The 18,151-nt window shown below is 44.5% G+C and overlaps 3 protein-coding genes across 6 annotated transcripts in view; 1 reads left to right on the top strand and 2 right to left on the bottom strand.

Moving 5' to 3' along the window:
* gon4lb (gon-4 like b) overlaps positions 1-3,719 on the top strand; it is a 31,460-nt gene extending 27,741 nt beyond the window's left edge. For both annotated transcript variants that reach the window (XM_014413671.4, XM_076886812.1), the window contains exons 24-30: positions 1,569-1,712; positions 1,789-2,097; positions 2,412-2,510; positions 2,588-2,714; positions 2,796-3,147; positions 3,239-3,341; positions 3,425-3,719. In XM_014413671.4, the coding sequence (XP_014269157.3) occupies positions 1,569-1,712; positions 1,789-2,097; positions 2,412-2,510; positions 2,588-2,714; positions 2,796-3,147; positions 3,239-3,341; positions 3,425-3,541 (1,251 nt within the window). In that variant the 3' untranslated portion in view covers positions 3,542-3,719. The remainder of the gene's footprint in view (positions 1-1,568; positions 1,713-1,788; positions 2,098-2,411; positions 2,511-2,587; positions 2,715-2,795; positions 3,148-3,238; positions 3,342-3,424) is intronic.
* Positions 3,720-4,475: 756 nt separating this feature from the next.
* On the bottom strand, positions 4,476-9,490 carry LOC143419557 (uncharacterized). Of its 3 annotated transcripts, XR_013099561.1 has the most exons (4): positions 9,195-9,490; positions 7,936-8,181; positions 7,646-7,737; positions 4,476-7,561 (listed from the first exon to the last, which is right to left on the bottom strand). XR_013099561.1 is itself a non-coding variant. In XM_076886805.1 (3 exons), exons 1-3 carry the CDS (start codon positions 9,280-9,282, stop codon positions 7,512-7,514), a joined length of 249 nt encoding a protein of 82 aa, XP_076742920.1. In that variant the 5' UTR covers positions 9,283-9,473; the 3' UTR covers positions 4,476-7,511. The 3 variants fall into 3 exon arrangements, 2 of the variants coding, with proteins under 2 accessions (XP_076742920.1, XP_076742918.1); XM_076886805.1 differs by lacking the exon at positions 7,646-7,737 and having other exon boundaries at positions 7,936-8,046; positions 9,195-9,473; XM_076886803.1 differs by lacking the exon at positions 7,646-7,737 and having other exon boundaries at positions 9,195-9,464.
* A 575-nt stretch (positions 9,491-10,065) lies between these two features.
* LOC101478387 (transmembrane protein 79) lies at positions 10,066-18,151 on the bottom strand. The gene is made up of 5 exons (XM_004572163.5): positions 18,029-18,151; positions 12,844-13,374; positions 10,925-11,119; positions 10,618-10,849; positions 10,066-10,539 (listed from the first exon to the last, which is right to left on the bottom strand). Exons 2-5 carry the CDS (start codon positions 13,343-13,345, stop codon positions 10,341-10,343), a joined length of 1,128 nt encoding a protein of 375 aa, XP_004572220.3. The 5' UTR covers positions 13,346-13,374; positions 18,029-18,151; the 3' UTR covers positions 10,066-10,340.

Genomic DNA, 18,151 nt, shown 5'->3' with positions numbered 1-18,151 from the left:
ACACTGTCTACTTGATCCACGTCTGACTCCGCGAACCCATAATGTTTCCACACCACTGAAGTTTTGTTTTTTTTACCTCTCTTTTCAACCAACAGCAGTCACTCTCCTCTCCAAATAACTTCTGCTTAGCTTTCCGAGCTTCCCTCGGGTCCTCTTAATTGTTGTGACGCGTGTTCGAAATGGAGAGCGGTGCACTCGATTTACCACACGGAGCAGCGCGAGAGTAAAGTACGAGGGAGGTGCTAATAATCGGCTCAGTCATTTTTAATGATCGTTGAAAGCCCAGATCGTAATCGTGATTAAAATTCGATTAATTGAGCAGCCCTAACCTACATCTTCCAATTCAGAAGGCAGAATTTCTGAGTTCTGAGTACAATCGAAAGCACCACGACTGCAGTTTTTGTGTTGGATGTAAAAGGCGCACATGACGCTGTGACGTAGGCTAGAATCATGGCAGTAGTCAATGACGGTCCAGGCGTGGGATTTCTCTCGTGGAAATATGCACATTATCTTTCCCTTTCTATTGGTAGGTGGCACAGTGCACTTGTGGCAAGTACGCAAGCTAGAAGACTGGCAAAGTTATGGAAGCAACACATTAACAAGAAAATTCTGAGTAAAATCAAAGTTACTTTCCCTAGTAACTAGTTACTTTGAAAGTAACGAGTAACTTGAAGTAACTGAGTTACTTTTGAGAGAAGTAACTAGTAATGTAACTAAGTTACTATTTTAAAGTAACTTACCCAACACTGGTGTTTTTACAAATCTCTAATCCCTAAAGCTCCGACTAAAGTTAAAGTCAGCCTCAGCCAATCACAGAGCCCCTCATGTGAGAACCTGTTAGGAGGCTGAAGAGTTTCCTAATGAGAGGAGAGAACAGCTGAAGGATGACGCTCCTTTTATCTCCATGTTCACAAAGGGCAGAGTTTCTTTAGAGTATCATTGATCACAGGGCTTAAATCTGGGACTCTCCACATTTGACTCTTAGAACTGAAGAAGCTTCTCGGATGAGAGGTGAAATGTCTTCAAGCAACTTAAAGAAGTCCATACGCTTTTCTTTCCAAGCTCCTTAGACAAGAATCATCAATCGTTTTCTTTTTTTAAGGTGCGCCGATTGATTTAGCTCATACAGCGAAGCATTCCACCTTAAGAGTTGCCGTAGCTGCCAGCAGGACAGTGAATGTCTGTAGAGGCTGACGCAACTGCTTCCTCTGTACAGGCCGCCATGCTCGAGCATGTTTGGACTGCGCCCATCTGTTCGGGCGAGCTGGGGCATGAGTGCACGCACTCAGTCTGCCATCGTGCAGTTACAGATGGCGTTCCAGCATCAGAACAAAGCACTATGGATTCTTAAACAGGAAGTAAAAAAACTGCATGTCAGCGGTGTGCTGCAGAACTCGAGCGGCGCAGTTTGAATAAACAAACGTCCCCGTGCCTCATTTCATGTGCTCCGTGCAAGTATCCGTATCACTGCAGCTTTTTAGCTCAGTAACAACGAGTTCACGTCATGCCTCCGTCCATTCGCAGGTCACAAGAATTTAACGGTGTTTTCACTCTTCATGCTTCTGCAGTTCGACGAGCAGCAGGCGTTTGAGCGCAGCCGCCGTTTCCTTCGACAGCTGGAGATCAGCTTTGGAGACAATCCGTCGCATTACCAGAAGATCATCAAAGCTCTGCAGATAGGCCAGGACCTCAGTCCCACCAGCGTCCACGAGGTACGAGGTCTTTGAACCAGATTAACCAGACAGGTGGAACTAACCTGTGCTAATCTCAGCTGTTTCATGTTTTCAGCTCAAAGCTCAGATGTCTATGCTGCTCAAAGGCCACACCCATTTACAAGCTGAATTCTGGGTGTTTTTTGACGAGCTCCGCCCACCTCCAGCGCATCCTGGACAGTTTGAAGAAACCCATTGGCCAGAAGATGGAGGCGGCGGGTTGGAAGGTGGAGAGGGCGTCAGCCAAAATTCAGGAGGCGGGGCCAGTGGCGGGTTTGAGGAGGTGACGTTGCCAGAACTAGAAGAGGAAGAGGAGGGACATAAGATCCAACCAATGACAAACCGGCGTCAGAGAAGGAAGATGGACTCTCACAGAAACTACAAGGTCTGAAGGGGGTCAGATTATTTCCTGTCTCTGCTCCTTTTTATCAATCTTTTAGGGGAGAGCTGTACTCCAGGTCGTTTGTAGAAAAACACAATCCAGAGCGTTCCAAAGTCAGATTCCACGTCTGTTTTTTTGGAAATCTGGATCCGTTATGACTCCAGATCTTTTGGAAGTCGGGATCCAGGATTGTTTGCTTATTTCTGCTGACGTCTTGTCACAATGAGCAGCTGTGTTTTCAGCCCTGTGATTGGTCAGATTTACATTGTTACTGTTTTCAACCCTGTGATTGGACAGATTTACACTATTCTTTGCAGGGCTGTGATTGGTCCGATAAAGACTGGGTCTGCCCTTGTCGTGATTCAAAGATCCAGAAACACAAGAGGAAAGGATGCACCCGCTGCCATGGCAATAAGGTATGTCTGTATGTTTCACCAGGGGTGAAACGCGTAGAAAGAATTACACCTGAATTACCTGTTCATCTCTCCTTTAGACCTCAGGGGGCGTGTCCAGGGCCATGAAGAGTCTGGACCCACTCTACTCTCAGATAAGTGCTACCCATGATGAACCAGCTAACAAAGACCTGGACCTGAAGGGGGGCGACGACAGTCCCCTGCCAGGTATGTCACACGATCCTCTGTTGGTCCTTTAGCAGACAGGTGCGTGTTTGCTTTAAATAACTTTATTGTTTGTGTTGACAGATCGGTGTGATGCATCATGGGAAGGCTCGTTTCCACTGGCTGATACAAAAGAGGAGGAAGAGGAGGGCGAGGAAGAAGAGGAGGAGAGGAAAAAGGAACAGAGCCCAGCAGCAAAGAGGAGCAGGAGAGAGGAGACACTGCAACCGCCACCTGTGACCCTCTCCATCACCTCTACCTGCACCTCCACGATCTCTACTTCCTCCTCTGTAGCTTCGCCCTCCACTACAGCTTCCTCCACGTCTGCAGCCTTCTGCACTCCTCCTCGGTTAGCTCCTCTTCCTCCTGACCTCCCTGTCTGTGCCAAAAACATTTCTCTGACTGCGAGCGGGGAGAAAGTGATCCTGTGGACAAGGTACTTTCTTTCACCTCGACGAAGGAAAGGTGATTAGGAAAAGGAGTTAGGAGGCACCTATGGAAGGCCTGACTGTTTGTTTATTTTTCAGAGAAGCAGACCGGGTCATCTTGAAGACATGTCAGCAAGAAGGAGCCAATCAGAACACATTTCAGGCCATTTCCAGCCTGCTCGGCAACAAGACTCCCAGCGAGGTGATTGGCTGTTCAGTGTTCTTCCAGCATGATTGGTCGGTTTGTCAACTGCTCACTTTATTAACTTCTTGTCGTGTCTTCAGGTGTCCCGCAGGTTTCGGGATTTGATGCATTTGTTTCGGACAGCAGCACGTCAGACCAGCTCAGAGGATGAAGCCCCACCCATTGAGACAGAAGCAGCCAATGAAACGGAAGACTGATATTAACCAGTCAGAAGATCTTATCCAATGAAAAAGCAACGCGTCTTTTATTAAAAATAAAAGAAAGCAAACACTGATGTGTTTACTGTCCATAAAAAATCTGTAAATATTAACGTTCAGAAGATTTAATATTATGTTGTCTTTTTGTTTTTTAAGTCAATAAAGAAGTTTTCCATGATTTCATGTTCTCTGGTGTTGCTGACACATCAAACGGATTATTGTAGAAAATATTTTACTGCAAAAGTGCCAAACTAAGTGGAAGATGTTACACCGGAGTTCATGTGTGATTGATCCCAAACTCCTCTGAATAAAGCCGCTGAGCCTTTCATCAGGAAGTACAGGTGTGAGCTGCACTCTGCTGTTCAACTTAGAACAGCAGAGTCCACGTTCATTCTCTTATCCTGATTATCCTAATAAGGATAAGTGAACATGTAAACATTAACACCTGTAGGTGTGATCTAAGAAAACACCAGCAGATATAAACATGCTACAAAACAACAGAAACAGAAAAAAAATGTTTGTGGGGACACAATAACTTGAAGGACCAGATGGCTTTTAAAGCTGTACTTTGTGATGCACACCGATCAAAGATTGACGTTAACGTTACAGAGAGATTAAGACTTAATCAATAATTAATGATACCAACTTATCCACAAACAGAACAATCTGAAATATGGACACAGGCTGGGAATGCTGCGTGGAGGATACGAAACTCCGGTGCATATCACTTTTACACTCAAACATCTGGACCAGTTACACTAATGTTAATATTAGTCTGGTTACTTTGCTGCCTAATCTGGCTTTGTTGGTGATGTCGAGCAAAAAGGAGCTTAACCCTAACCCTTGATTTATCTCCTTAGGCTGTTTGCCCGACCAACGACCTGCGACCTGGAAAAGTGGAAGAAAATGGATGGATGGGATACAACACAAAATACTCGGTATTGAATAGCTTTATTGTTCACACAAAAGCAGAGGAAAAACGCCAAACATTCAGTTTTATAGAGCCATCACATTGTCATCAATAGTTCAGTAATCAATAAGATGACCGTACATTAGAATCAGACCTAAGGACAAAAGTTTAAACGAGTTGGGATTCATCAAGCAGAATCAGCATACTAAAAAAGTAAGATTTCCTTAGGGATCAGCATACTAAAAAAGTATGCTGATCCCTAAGGAAATTATTAAATCTGCACCACAGAAATCACCTTTTTATTTTATCACCTCACAAAATGTTAAAATCAGATAAATCGATCATTTTATTGACCAGAAATCAGCCACCGGGAACTTCATGTTTTCAAACTGGAAGTTAAATAATCTTAGAAAAATCAAAAGCTCGGTCACATTCTGAGGAAAGATGTTATGGGATGGGAAAGTCAGAACTTCTTACGGGAAATTTTTTTATGGGAAAGTCAGAACTTTGTGGGAAAAAATTTATTGTCAGCAGGTCAAAGGTCACATCGTCCTCTGACATGTTGCAAGTTTCTTGCCTGGACTGCATTCATGTGCTTCTTACACAAAAGCTTTCCTTTTGAATGCCATGCCCTGGTGCCAATACTCTGTCACAGGGACAGCAGAACCTTTTATACTGATGTCTGAGTGCGGCTTTACCTGCAGCAGATGAGTGACACTTCTTGTACACAAAACAAAACCTGATTCAGGTTTCAGGTTCTTTGTAAAACAGACAAACAATTAATGGAGGTGTTTCTGTTGCAGTAAAAAGATTAAAGCCTTTAACATTTTCCTCTCTTTCTGTAGTACGACCTAAACCTTCCTAAACCTAAACAAGCCCTAAAAGCATTTAAAGAGAATCCAGTCAGACCTGCTACTTTATTTACTGATGATACTAATCATAACTGATTCAATCAGGCCCCATCTTATCTTTTTTTTTTTGTATACTTTCCCCAGTATGTCTGTGAAGGTTCTCAGTCATCCAGGTTATCGTAGTCTAAGGAGCTTGGAAAGAAAAGCGTCTGGACTTCTTTAAGTTGCTTTAAGACATTTCACCTCTCATCCAACAAGCTTTTTCAGTTCTAAGGGTCAAGTAGTGGAGAGTCCCAGATTTAAGCCCTGTGGGAGTAATCTGCCAAGAGGGACAACGGACCCCCTAATAAACCTCTACCTAATCACACAACCCAAGGTGTGAAAACGGGTGTGGGTCACAATCAGCCAGGGTTTCGGGTGACCTCATTGTGAAACCTAGATGTGAGTGGGCGTTAAGGTGTCTGGGAAGGATCTCAAAACTGGATTTTCCCTGTAGGGAAATTACTCTCTGCATTTAACCGATTCACTCAGTGAAGCAGTGTGCAGCCAATCCAGCACCCAGGAAGCAATGTGTAGGAACGGTACCTTGCTCAGGGATACCGCAGGTAGCCTTCGGTGGATTTGAACCCTCAACCTTCTGATCATGGGGTGAACGCTCCCTAATGACCGTAAAGTACCATATCACCCCATTAGAGCACTTCGCTCTCGCTCTGCAGGCCTACTTGTTGTTCCTAGAGTATTTAAAAGTAGAATGGGAGGCAGAGCCTTCAGTTTTCAGGCCCCTCTTCTGTGGAACCAGCTTCCAGTTTGGATTCAGGAGACAGACACTATCTCTACTTTCAAGATTAGGCTTCAAACTTTCCTTTTTGCTAAAGCATATAGTTAGGGCTGGACCAGGTGACCCTGAATCCTCCCTTAGTTATGCTGCAATAGACGTAGGCTGCCGGGGAGTCCCATGATGCATTGAGTTTTTCCTTTCCAGTCACCTTTCTCACTCACTATGTGTTAACAGACCTCTCTGCATTGAATCATATCTGTTATTAATCTCTGTCTCTCTTCCACAGCATGTCTTTATCCTGTCTTCCTTCTCGCACCCCAACCAATCAATGGCCCCGCCCCTCCCTGATCCTGCCGGAGGTTTCTTCCTGTTAAAAGGGAGTTTTTCTTTCCCACTGTCGTCAAAGTGTTTGCTCATAGGGGGTCATATGATTGTTGGGGTTATCAATGTTAAATTATTGTATGGTCTAACTTACAATACAAAGCATCTTGAGGCGACTGGTCCAGTATCATATCAAGTATTTGAACCTTTGCTTCCAGGTTCTGCTGTGGCCAATAGCCTCAAGGACTCTGAGCTTCACATCTCCTCACATGAACGTTTCTTCAATGTTCTCCTTGTGAGCTGAGGGTTGTTGTCTCTGCTGCACGATTCAATCCACAGGCAGATGTCCTGCTTCTCAGTCAAAATCCATCATTCCATCAGTGATGGTGAGCTGTTCTGGTCTGTATGCACTGAAGCAGTCCCAAACCATGACCCCACCATAGATGCTTTTGGACTGTGGGAACATTTTCGTAGCTGTGGTCACTCCATGCTGCAGGAAGTACAAACTGCCAAAGTTCTTGGAACCTGTTTTTGGTTCTTAGCTGCTAATTCAGGACTTTTACTCTCTGAGTGACAAAGTGCATGCTGATTGATGCAACAAATGAAAAAAATAAAAGTAGGGAAGCTTCTGGGAACCCTTACAGCCCAATGACCACCAACAAGTCTCTTTCTGAAATCCTCACTTCTCATCTGGTCATGAGTCACAACATGTTGTGGAAATCAGACTCAGATAGATAGTTCTTTAAATACTGTACAATATAAAGCACCTTAAAGCGCCTTGAGGCTATTGCTGTTGTGATTTGGCGCTATATAAATAAAACTGAATTGAATTGAATATAAACAGCTCAACTGAAAACACCTGACTCTGATTTTACCTTTATTAATCATCATAAGAGGTTCACATATTTCTTCATAGAAATGTTACTTTACCTGTTATTGTCATCTAATATATCTGTTACTGGTCTAAATCCATTTTTAAACTAGATTCTCTTTAAACATTTTTAGAATTCTGACAGTGTTTTAGGTCATGATCGTGCAACAGGCTTCTTTCTTCCCCCAGGTGTAGGTGATGTGGGCGGTGCAGCAGTTCCTGACAGAAAGGGGGTGGGGTCAACCCTGTGCTCTCTCTCCGGTTTCTGGGTCTACGTCATCATCGAGCTCTGAAACAGGAAGAAGCAACAAAACAAAAATCAGAGAGATTTCAACTAGTGGCAAGCCTTTGAGCTCCTGGGTGAAGCAGTTACCTCTGCGGTCACGGCTTCCCACTCAGTCAGTGTACGTTATGGTCCATTTGTGATGTTAACATCAGTGAGGTCTGGGTAAAATTCATGCGTCACTGGAAAAAAATTAATCCACTAAATGAGCTAACTGGGCTCCTTTAGCTTAGCATGTGTCTCCAAGGAAATCATAAATATAAATAATAAAGAGAAAAAGACAGAAACTAACCGATTCCTTTCAAAGGTCTAAAAATCTGGTTTTGAACTCCTCAGTTCAGCTTCTGCAGGCTCAAACTAAAAGCACAGGCAGTCCTCACCCATATGGTTGTCTGCTTTGCCCTCTGCGTCCTGCTGCTGGTTCTGGTGACTCTGGTGGTTCTGATGGTTCTCTGCGGCACACAAATCTTCCTCCATGTGAGTGTCTGCGTCTGATTGGTCAGGAGGAGAGAAACTCTGACACCTGGCCAAATGTGGGAACATCTGAAGCATTGGCTGCTTGGTGGAGGAAAATCTGACATCATTCCAAGGTAGATCAATAGGAGACGAATCTGCTGCTGATATGTCTGTTCCACAGGAAACAGGAGGCGATAAAGAGTCAGCAACCTCTGGGACAGACTGATTTCTTTCTCTGTTCTGACCAAAATCACGACTGGAAATAGAAATGGAATCAGTTCAATTCAGCCAAATCGCAACAAGAGTCACCTCGAGGTGCTTTATGCCCTTTGTAACAACTCTTTTTAGACTGCTCAAAGAAGTCCTGTCATTAATTAATGCTTCAATCTTAAATATGATCAACCTGTCTCTAATAATCAGCTATGTACCACAGGCCTTCAAGCTGGCTGTAGTTAAACCTTTACTTAAAAAGCATCTCTAGACCCAGCAGTCTTAGCTAATTATAGGCCAATCTCCAACCTTCCTTTATATCAAACTTTCTTGAAAGAGTAAAAAGGTAAATGGCCTGCATTTGTATAGCACTTTACTCAGTCCCTAAGGACCCCAAAGCGCTTTACACTACATTCAGTCATTCACCCATTCACACACTGGCAATGGCAAGCTACATTGCCATTGCCAGTAGTTGTCAAACAGCTAACAGATCATCTGCAGAGGCTTATTTGAAGAGTTTCAGTCAGGTTTCAGAGCTCATCACAGCACAGAAACTGCTTTAGTGAAGGTTACAAATGATGGCCTCTGACAGTGGACTGTAACCGAACCACAACTGTGGCTGGACCTAAGAAAATAGACCAGAAGAAGAACTGGAGTTAAAACCAGAACTGAAAGCTAAGACAGTGGTTGTCACGCAGGTGTACACAGTTATTTTGATCAAGTTCGAATCTGTTTTGAAGGTCAGCAGCTTTAATTTAGACCTGTTATGGCGTTTCTACTCAGGTGAAGTATATCACACTTCTCACCTGTCCAGGTGAGCCCTGCCTCTCCCCCAGAGTAGCCCTGCAGCCTCTGATGACCTCATCAGGGTTAAACACGTTAATGACGTTAAAACACACCTATTGTTAAAGTTTATTGAAAGCTGATTACAAAAGCAGTTTCACTGAGCTTTATTTAAACAGAGATTACTGACCGTACGTGCGTCTGCAGAGCTTCCTGAACGGACAGCGCTCTCTGAAGCGCAGCAGGCAGGACCGCCTCCTCACAGGTACGGACTCCATGAAGAAAACTTCTCTGTTTGGCGTTTTCAGTGGCAGGATGTGGTGTAAATGAGCCGATCTTGCAGGAACAAATGGCAGTGCTGCTCTCGGAAGTTCCTTCAGTCCGTGACAATAAAAAAAAATGCAGTCTACCTGCAAAAGCCTCACACACCTGAGCCTTCAAAATAAAAGCTTCCCTGTAGACAGAATGGCGAAGACAGAAAATTGCTTCCTGTCAACCGTAAATGATCTCGTGATTATTGATCAATGCGATTGATCTCATTAGTTTGTGTCACCGGAAACTGTGTTTATATATAATGACGCATACTGTTTCCGATGCCTCAGAGCAACAAACATTTCAACCCTTTATCCTCCTGTGTCATTTCTGCTTATCAAATTATAAATACTGATAAAGAGGGACAAAAATTATCGATTCTTGATACTTCACGATATTTTTAAGATTCTTATTTATCCAAAATGAAAAACATTATCCTTTTATTGTGAAGTCAGGGTGTGAGTACTTCCTGTGCTCAGATTTCATATGACAGTTTGACCAGTTTAACTAGAAAAATCAGCTTCACAGCAGCAGATGATTAATCATCAACACTGACAGGCTGCAGTGTGCAAAAAAAAACAACCTTTGTAAATAAATATAAATTAAAATCTAAATATCTAATTGTAACATAAATAATAATCAGTTTCTTATTTTATTCCCTAAATCACATATTTTGTCATGTCCTTTGAAAAAAAAAAAAGGTTTGTTGTACCAACATTATTCTGAAACACTGCAGACAGGAAACGATGTGATAGTTTCCAACTTTTATTGTGAAAATTTGTAAATTACAGTCTCTTTTCTTTAATTTATTGATCATAAAAACAATTGTAGAAAATAAAACAGAAAAAAAAGATCAACAGGAAGCTGCAGAGAACAGGAAGCAGTTTAATAAAGGAAAAAACAAGAGCCGCGCACACCAGCTGGGCAGGGCTACGCCTGGTCATTTTAAAGCATTTAAACCTCAAAATAAAGACAGATTTTACTTTTCAATCGATAATGACAATCATCAATCACTGCTTGTGTCTTATCCCCAAAACCGTTGTCGGCCTGCTGGTTGAGGCGGTGCCTCGTCATGGGGAACACTGAAAATGGAACTCGCCGCATCCATCGTGAAGATGAAGTAGAAGTTTGCTCCCATCATGATGATACTTGGCAGGAAGGAGATGCCAAAACCAAATCCACGAATGCTGCTGCCAAATGCCGCAGCGACCCAGTAAGCCAACCTGTGTAGACACGGAAGCGCCATTAGATTCATCAATCGATGTCGTTATCGACTGATCACATCGTGGATGGATCCTCACCTTCCAAAAGCAAAGAGGATGGTCAGGAGCGGCACAAGCTTCAGCTGCTCCTGGCTAAGGTACATCGCCATAACGACCAGCTGCAGGAAGTAAATCAGGAACAGCGAGGCAGAGTCAGAGATGAAGCGCTGGTGGACAGTGACTTCCTGTAGCTCCGCCTCCTTTATCTCATCATCAAACAGAGGACGAAGCACACCTGACCTTAGCCGTGAGATGCCCAGAACAAGCCAACCTAAAGAACAGGTGAGACGCACACAGGTGAGACAGGTGAGATTCTGCATCTCTTTTTCGGTGGTATGTGACTCACCAAGGACGATGGGGGTGGCAGCGAACACAGAGCAGCGCAGCGTGTAGACGAGCCGGAGGGGGGCACCATCCAGCAGCGGGGCGTCAAATGGCAGAAACACAAAACCACCCCAGACGAGTAAAGGGAAGAAGAACGCCGAGGCCATCAGAGACACGCCCATCTTCAGGACATCCGTACTGAGACAGCACTGCCCTCCTGACACAGATGAGAAAAATGAGTTAATGGAGGCAGAGTCAGCAGTCAGAGGTGCACAGGTGTATAAACAGGGGCAGGTAATTAAACCCCCTGGAGTCCAGGGTAGAACCTGCTGTTTTCGACTCCCTCACCATGTTTGGCATCAGTCTTTTACGCACAACTTCACGTGTCTGAATTTACAGTCATGTTTTCATTTTGACATACTGTAGTGACACAACTAACCTTAAAAGAAAATCAGAGCAGGAAACATGTTCAACAAATCATTTTCAGAACTTGTGATGAAAAAATAAAAGTTCTGTGCAACTGTTAACAGTCTCTGCCGTTTTTTTGCACAAAGCAATCAGATGTCACACAAATTATTTGTGTTGTTCCAAAAACTAGTTCTGTCCAGCAAAAGGCAGAGGAGCTCATCACAGGCCTAAAACCTCAGGTGTATCACTTCTGTTTTCCACATGGAGATTTCAGTCAGTGACATTCAGCCGTCACCTCGCTGCTGTGACACGCAAAAAAAGAACAAAAGCCAAACACCGTAGACACACTTCAAACATGCTAAACATCAAAATCATTCCCACTTTCCCCCTCTTTGTAAGCAAACAAATGGCACGTGTTGCCATATCATTTCTTGATTGGTTGATGTGGTGCATTTTTCCACCAATAGGAAAGGGTGTGTTTGTTCGTCTTTGCTTGAAAGTGCATTCCTTAGAACATCCAGTTTTACCACTGCTCTGTACGCTACACCTGACGACAGTATTCAGGAAAAAGCACAATGAGAATGATTTATCATAACTCTAGCTTTACTTGGTCTGTCAACACAAACGGAGACTCAGTGAGACTGCATCTTGCTGGTACGTCATCTTAAATGGTCATATGATTTGGACGCACTAGCATGGCTGTCCTGTCCAAAGGTCCCAAAACCTGACGTGATTGGTTAAATGAGTGATGGCATAAGCAATTCTCCACAGCTTCCATGGTGGCAGATAATGCCAGAGCACGCATTAGCCAACTTCCTGTTTAATGGGGAGTTCTTCCTCAGCCTCTGATTTTTAAAAACTTTTTTTTCTGATCCTCCTGTGGGGCTCTTTGTAGCTCTTTTTCTGATATTTCATATCATTGTTATGCTAATGATGTTCAGCTATATATCTCTTTTAGGCCACCTGATGTTTCTAAGCTCCAAATCTTGCAGTCCTGCTTAGATTCCATTAGAGATCGGCTGGCTGATAATTATCAACTAATTATCAACTAACTAAATGCTGGTAAAACTGAAGTCATTGTTTTTGCTCCTGAGAAATTTGTTCCCCCAGTGGTTAAAAATCTAGGCCCTCTTGCTTCTTATATTAAACCCTCCATTAGTAACCTTGGTGTTAAATTTGACTGTTTAAACTTGTTTTTGGTTGATTTTGTTTGTTTGAGGTTTCATGTCCATTTCTGCTTCTGTGAAGCACTTTGTGATTTTATCTTGGTGCTATATAAATAAAAATTTACTTTACTTTTAAAAAACCCCAAAAAAACCTCAACATTTGCATTTTTGTGATTGTCAGGGACTGGTTTCACTAATATGTATAAGTATCCGAGTCATTCCAGTCGTTTTAGTTGAGCGTCGTCTAGAATCTACAGATTTTAAGGTGGTTCAGGTGGTTCTGTTCAGGTGTGCCCGACCCCCTGACCATTTCCTCCTGATGCAAGGTGATGTGATTTTCTGACATAGTCTCTGAGTTAGTACTTACGTTTATTGGAGCGCAGTTCCTCGTGCAGGTAATAATGTTGATTGTAGTTCTCGGGAACTCCTCGGGGACCCAGAAAGGGACTCTTCTCGGACTCCATTTCCCGGAGCGGCCCAGACTCTCTGAGTGAGGAGGGGGAGTGGAGGGCAGTCACTGCAGGCCTGAACACCTGAGCAGCTTTCTCTGGCAGGAGGTTCTCTCGGGGCTCCTCCTCCAACAGGTGTACCCTAGTTTTATCCTCACGTAGCTCCGCTCCTTCGTCTAAACCCGCTCTGCCGCACCTCCTCTCCACCTCTGCCTTCAGTTCTCTTTCGCTCTCTGTGCAGCTCGACGCCTCGGGAAGAAACACACCTGACCTCACGCTCATCCTGTCAGCTTTACCTGTCCGTCCACCCGTCTGTCTGTCTGCAGACCACGGCAGCGTGCTCGTCTCGGTCACGACTGAGCTCACCGTCTCCTCGTCCTCGCCCTCTCTGGTCTTCCTCCCTCCGCTGTCCTCCATCATGGCGCGTCCTGTTTTGTGAGCAAATGCACCTGCCAGAGAACAGAGAGTGGGTCAGGTAAATCCAAGTGAACAGTAAACAGGTGATACAAGGAACTGTGCCACACACAGCTCACGACCTGTGTGTGCTGAAACACTGGAGTAAACACTGGAGTACTTCAAGTGTGATGTGGTTGATCACTAAGGCATAATGCAGGCCTCCTTCTCCACCTCCTGGCTTCCTGCATTTATATAGACTGTGTGAAAGATCATTTTGAAATCTGATGCAATGTTTGAACCCAACAGACGACACTTTCACTGCCATCACAATAAAGCATGTAGAATTCTTCTCAACATGAAATTCTGAATCACAAACATTAAAAAAATGCTACCTTCACCTAAGTTTCATGATTGATTTAGCAAATGCACGCCACCCACCCATCTGAGCCATGGCCTGTGTGACCCCCATCACTCAGGACACTCACACATTCAGTCCAAGTCTTTTCTTTGCTCTCCGCTGTGTGCCTTTCCTATTTTTGTGTGTCATTTATTCCCAACGTGTATTTACTATTTACATTTGAACTCCGGCAGGTTGGCGGGGAGCGCCCATAATAAGTAAAGTTTAGTTATTAAGTGCTTTTCGTAGACAGGCAGTCACAAAGCACTGTACACAAAGGTCAAAATAAAGAAAATATTAAGTAATAAAATAGACAATATAAACAATGCAAATTCAAAACAATTCAAAATTGTTGATTAGCAGAAGGCCTGTTTAAACAAAAAAGTTTTTAACTGCTTTTTAACCCTGGAGAACCCATGGGGTCGGCTCTGACCCCATGGGTTCTCCAGGGTTAAAGGATTCCACAGAGTCAACCAAACGTAAGCTGTGTCCCAAAACGTCGGCTGCATCCTCCGGAGGCCGCATTTGAAGGCCGACTACGTCACAGCCAGGCGACGAAGGCTGTCCCAATGCGGCCGACAAATGTGTCCTTCATTTCCCCAAATTTGAAGGATGGGTCGGGTGTGTCCTTCGTATCCCACCATATCCCAGAATTCATAGCCAAATTTCAGCTGCCAACAATGGCGGCCGCTACTAAGTTTTAAAATTAGTCTTATTAATCTTTCTGGGTCGCAAAATAAACGTAACATATTTTCAGGCAAGAAAGTAGCTGTGTAAATTACAAATATCTTCTTGGTTTGTCAAGACATCGTACATTTGCAAAAGTGTGCCGACGTTTTCAGAGACGTCTGTTACCCACCCGCTCGATAGCAAGCCGGGGGGTTCAATGGTCACTCCAGCCGGCGAGAGCAGCGGACAACCAGACCAGTGGACTTCCAGAGACGCTCTGCTTTTTGACAGGAGCATCGAAGACCACGAGTTTGATTATTTAACCAGGATGTGCGGGAACTAACAGAGCAATGCCTATCTTTGAAAGGAGCAACCTGATTGACAATAGCAAGACAGTGTTCATTAAAAGAGTTAATAAGGAGCTCAACATCGTCAAAAGAAGTTTTAAAATCAAAAAGGGAAGAAAATTTAGAAATAACAGAGTCATCAATAAAGGGCCTGCAGCTAACAAAATCTTGGGGAAGAGACTCTGAGTTGACAAACACATTAAAAGAGACTGACTTATGGTGGCTAAAGACAACGTCATTTAAATTCAAGTGGTCAAGGGAAACGCCATAAGTGAAGACCAAGTCCAGAGTGTGCCCAGCAGTGTGAGTAGGGCCTGATACATGCTGAACAAAATTAAAAGAGTCCATGATGCTCAGGAACTCCTTAGTGGTACTATTTGATGAGTCCTCTGCATGAATGTTGAAGTCTCCAACAATGATGACCTTGCCCAGTTTAATAGTGGAAGTTAAAAGTTCTTTCAAGTCTGCCAGAAAAGACGCAGCAGACCCAGGTGGACGATAAATTAAGATACCGTACATTGGCTGATCTCTTCCAATTTTTATCATAACCATCTCGAAAGAGTTGTAACAGCTCGAAGAAATCAACTGGTATGAAAATGTCTTTTTAAAAATTACAGCTTGTTCCACCTCCTCGTCGAGATATCCGAGGCGCACAGAGAAATGAACAGTCTGTGGGACATAGCTCTAAAAGATGTGAGACTTCATTCTCACGCTGCCAGGTCTCATAGACAAACATTAAATCAAGCGTCTCTGCACAGAACAAGTCATTTAAAATATAAGACTTGTTGGCAATTGAGCGGGCATTAATTAACATCATTTTAATGTTGAGACCCACCGGGACAGTTGTAGAATAGCCTGGAACAGAGCCCGCACAGTGCAGTAAGCCACACAGTAAATCAGGGTTCCTATTGTGATGAGCCGTGGCTTTCCATGCTTTCAGGTGACAACCCGGATGGTAAACACAGGGGGTTGTGGGGATTAAACCAGCTCCAACAAGTCTCAAGCGTATTTTACTGGCAGCAGCCCAAGAGTAAAGCCCCTGAAGATCCAGTTCTCTGCGAAGCCGGCAAAGCAGCACAAAAAAGCCTGCTTGCTTCCTCCGATGAGGCCTCGGAAGCAAAAAAGAGCTGACCGGCAAGAATGGAGGTAAACCCGGGTGCTCCGCGGTGGGAAAACAACCTCGTTTCGTTGAGTCTGAAAAATAAAGGCCCATTCTATTCTTTTCTAGTTTCTTGTTCCCTCTCTGATTTCTGAAGTTTGCACAGTGGATGACTGTGGTCCAGATGAAAGCACAGAGGGGATCGGGTCTTCTTCACATCAGGCCCTGACATCAAACTCATCTTTATTCTCTGGCTTTGATATCAGGATGAACTCTGAGTGCTTTTGTGTTGTTCTTACTCAGATTTAGTCTCCTGTTGTTCTGCTTTATGCTTGTTATTTTAGAAGTGCAGGACTTCGGTCCAGACAAACTCATCCTCTCTGATGACCCTCAAACCCTCCGATCTTTAGGGGGGCCCACATCGCCACTAAAACCCAGGTAACTTCACGTAACTATGAAGCTGATTCACTGCTTGTTGAGGTAAATCACCATGGTAACTGATGCTGTTAATCTAACCTGCTCTGGAACAGATCAGGCGAAAAAATGTCGTTTCCATTCCTTTTTTTTTTTTTTTTTTTTGGCCTGTCCCGTTTGGCTCTTTTGCATCAGAATTGTTGTCTAAAGGCAAAGAAAGATGCCCAACGGATTTACTTTACCAAACTGACCATCCCAGCCTTGCCGTAATGGTCCATTTGATTCACCTTTTATTGTTTATTTTATTTTCACTTACTGAATACGGGACAGACTTGACTGGGGGAAAGAAGGGGAGAAAGAAAGAGGGAAAGAGAAACAGCTGAGAAGAGGGACGGGGGAGAAGGGCAAAAGACAAAAACCAACAGAATAAGCAGACAAAAAAATGCATCTATCAATCACCTGGATCACCTGCTGAGAAAGAAAAAAGAAAGCAAGCAGAAGAGAACAAGAGTAATAGAATAAACAACATCACAATGATATATGGGAATATGACAGTAAATACTAAATATTAAACATTATTGTGCAGCACATAAGATCAACAGAACACAGTGTGCTTTGAGGTAGGAGCCAAAAAGGGTGTAGTTTGTGGGTGTGATCACCCGTGTGTACACCTGTGAGCATGGACGCGCTTGTTTTTAAAAGGTTCCTTCATGTAATAATCTGCTAGAGGGTGTGGGGGGGCCACAGCCCCGTCCTCCAGGGCGTGAAGCAGGTATGGAGGAGATCAAAACTCCAGACATCCAGAGGCCCCCAGAACACAAGAGACCAAGGAAGACCAACAGAGGGGCAGCCGCGCCACTGTCCCAGAAAGAGCTGAGGAGAGTCCCAGATGAGGGCTCACTCAGCAGCTGCGGAGCAGAAGCCAGGGGGGGTTGCAGTGACGCGCCCGTGAGCTCCGCCGGCAGCCAGCTGTGCCTGAGTGACCGAGCCCCAGGCCGAGAGGCCGGGGGCACCCCACCTCCGAAGTGGCCCGAGCGAGCCCCAGGCTCCAGGCCCCAATAAGCGGCCGCCAAGGAGTGAGCCGGTGTGTACCTGGACGCCCATCCCCGGACACAAAGAACCACCAACGCACCGATGTCTGAGGGGGTCCGCCACCGGCAGGGGAAGTGGTGGTGGGGGGAGATAGGCCTCCAAACCTTGGAGGGCCTGAGATGTCCCCAGAGAGGTGGCGTCTGACACCCAACCTGACATAATGACACAGACATACAGGCACACACAGACACAAACATCCATTCCCACCCTCATGCTCTCATATGCACTTACTCCACACTCAACCAACGTGGAGACAGACATAAAGAGACGCTGTACACACGATCACACTCCCCAAGCGTACTCTATTCCATCCCTGAGGCTCCCTCAGAGCTCAGAGTGGACGAACGAAGGTGTGAAAGTTTCGTGTTGATCTGATGATCAATAATCAATACAGACTCTTACACGCAGCTTTGTATATGACGCAACTGTCTGTTTATATGCGTGCGTGTGCGCGCGCGGGAGTGTTAAAAAATTTCTGTTTTTATGCTCTGAAGTTTTTTGAACTTGAAATTGTGACAAATAAAACACAAGCTGCAGGTAGCGGTAGTCCCGCCCATTGCATGACGGCAGTCTCAAGTTGACATGGCGACGTGACGTTTGTGATCAAATATGATAAAAACTGTGACTGAGCTCCGAGCTAACAGGCTACATGCTAACGGAGCGTAAATTCACACTAAGAAAAAACCCACCTGTTCGCTGATGACCTGGGCCGGGTTTTAATCCTGGTTTTAATCCTGGTCCCGGCTCTCTTCCGCCGACTTGTTGTTGTTTCTTCTCTTTGTGAAAGACCCGGAAGTCCAGCTCAGGTGTGG

Source organism: Maylandia zebra, linkage group LG1 (assembly GCF_041146795.1).
Source record: "Maylandia zebra isolate NMK-2024a linkage group LG1, Mzebra_GT3a, whole genome shotgun sequence".
In the NCBI taxonomy this organism is placed as follows: Eukaryota; Metazoa; Chordata; class Actinopteri; order Cichliformes; family Cichlidae; genus Maylandia; species Maylandia zebra.
Note: the sequence above shows the minus strand (reverse complement) of the source record. Positions and strands in the feature narration are given on the sequence as shown.